A 1,399-nucleotide genomic window follows, 5' to 3' on the forward strand; every position below is an offset into this window, starting at 1 on the left:
ATCATTTTGTCGCTTAAAAGCAATTAAGGATTTGATTTTATAATTCAAATATGATTTAAAAATGCAGAAAGCCCGAGTTCATGGACACAAGAAGTGATGACAGAATATTGGTACTGGTACCGTTTTATCATGTTTACGGAATAGGCATGTTGTTACTCGGTCTTTTCGCGAACTGCACCTGTATTATAATGCCCGCCTTCGAGCCGCAACTCTTTCTAACCCTAGTGCAGGAATATAAGATCACGCATCTGCCGCTAGTGCCGCCAATCCTGACGTTTCTGGCGAAACATCCGCTAGTAGATAATTGTGACTTTTGCAGCGTGAGAGAACTCTTCAGCGCAGCGGCGCCGCTTCCGAAGGACGTAAGTTTTCTTCTGTCATTATGAAGTTGTCGTCCCCTATATCTATCAAATCTCTTTTCTCTCATTCGAGTTATCACAGCAAGAAAAACAGCCATCAGCGGGACTAAAAATACCGAAGTAATTCCTTGATACTACGGCTGCGATGAGAACAAAGGATTATGAGAGAAAGTCCCGAGGACTTCGTTGCGTTTTCACTAGACACAGTCGGGGAGTAACTTTATCGCGTTCGTTTTTGTTTAACCAGATTACGAACTTGCTATGGAAGAGTAGGATAAAGAGAACATAGAAGGCTGCATTCTTGCGAGTTTCACAATCGCTTCTTTCGCAAAATGCGAGACTGATCTCTTATCGGTAGACAGAATGTCCCAAAAACGGAAAGGGGAGGAGATCGAAGGTCTCTTAAAGTTTTAAAAACCAAACACGCCTTTGAACTTAATATCTTCTAAATGCCGCTTTTTAGTTAGATATTACATATTGCTTTTGTCTCTCGCGTGATTGAGATACAATTGCAGAGCAAAACAGATATAGAAAACGACAGAAGGGACGCTATAAAAAGTATATATGTATATTAATTTTTATATTGAATAAAATTCATATTGCTAAATTCTATGGCTGAAAGTTATGGTTCAATTAAAAATCATTTTTTTAATAATACTTAAAAATAAATGATATCCTAATAGATTTCGATAGACAATTATACTACAAAATAGTATTAATGTACGACATTCTTAAAGTACTATTTTGCAAGTCGTTAATGTTAATTCCTTTGCATTTAATTAAACTAATTTTAATAAATTAATTCAATGTTGGTGCAACCAATATAAAAACAATGGAAAAAATAAGTTACTTTTCTCTTTTTTTTTCACAGATCATAACCGCGGTGAAGGCTCGCATCGGCATAAAATGCGTTCGCAACGGCTACGGCATGACAGAATTGTCGATGGCGACTAATTTGAGCGGACGCGACGATGATGATAACGAGTTCGAAAATCTAGGTTGCGGGCAAATTTTCCCTGGTTTTCTCGGCAAAGTGGTCG

At 37.7% G+C, this 1,399-nt stretch overlaps 1 protein-coding gene across 1 annotated transcript; it reads left to right on the forward strand.

Moving 5' to 3' along the window:
* Positions 1–67: 67 nt before the first annotated feature.
* On the forward strand, positions 68–1,357 carry LOC105460684 (4-coumarate--CoA ligase-like; the record flags this gene model as incomplete). The annotated part of the gene is made up of 2 exons (XM_011707184.1): positions 68–362; positions 1,231–1,357. Coding segments are annotated over 2 exons (422 nt in total), but the record flags the coding sequence as incomplete, so codon positions are not given.
* Positions 1,358–1,399: the final 42 nt, after the last annotated feature.

Source organism: Wasmannia auropunctata, unplaced genomic scaffold (genome assembly GCF_000956235.1).
Source record: "Wasmannia auropunctata unplaced genomic scaffold, wasmannia.A_1.0 LD317760.1, whole genome shotgun sequence".
NCBI lineage: Eukaryota > Metazoa > Arthropoda > Insecta > Hymenoptera > Formicidae > Wasmannia > Wasmannia auropunctata.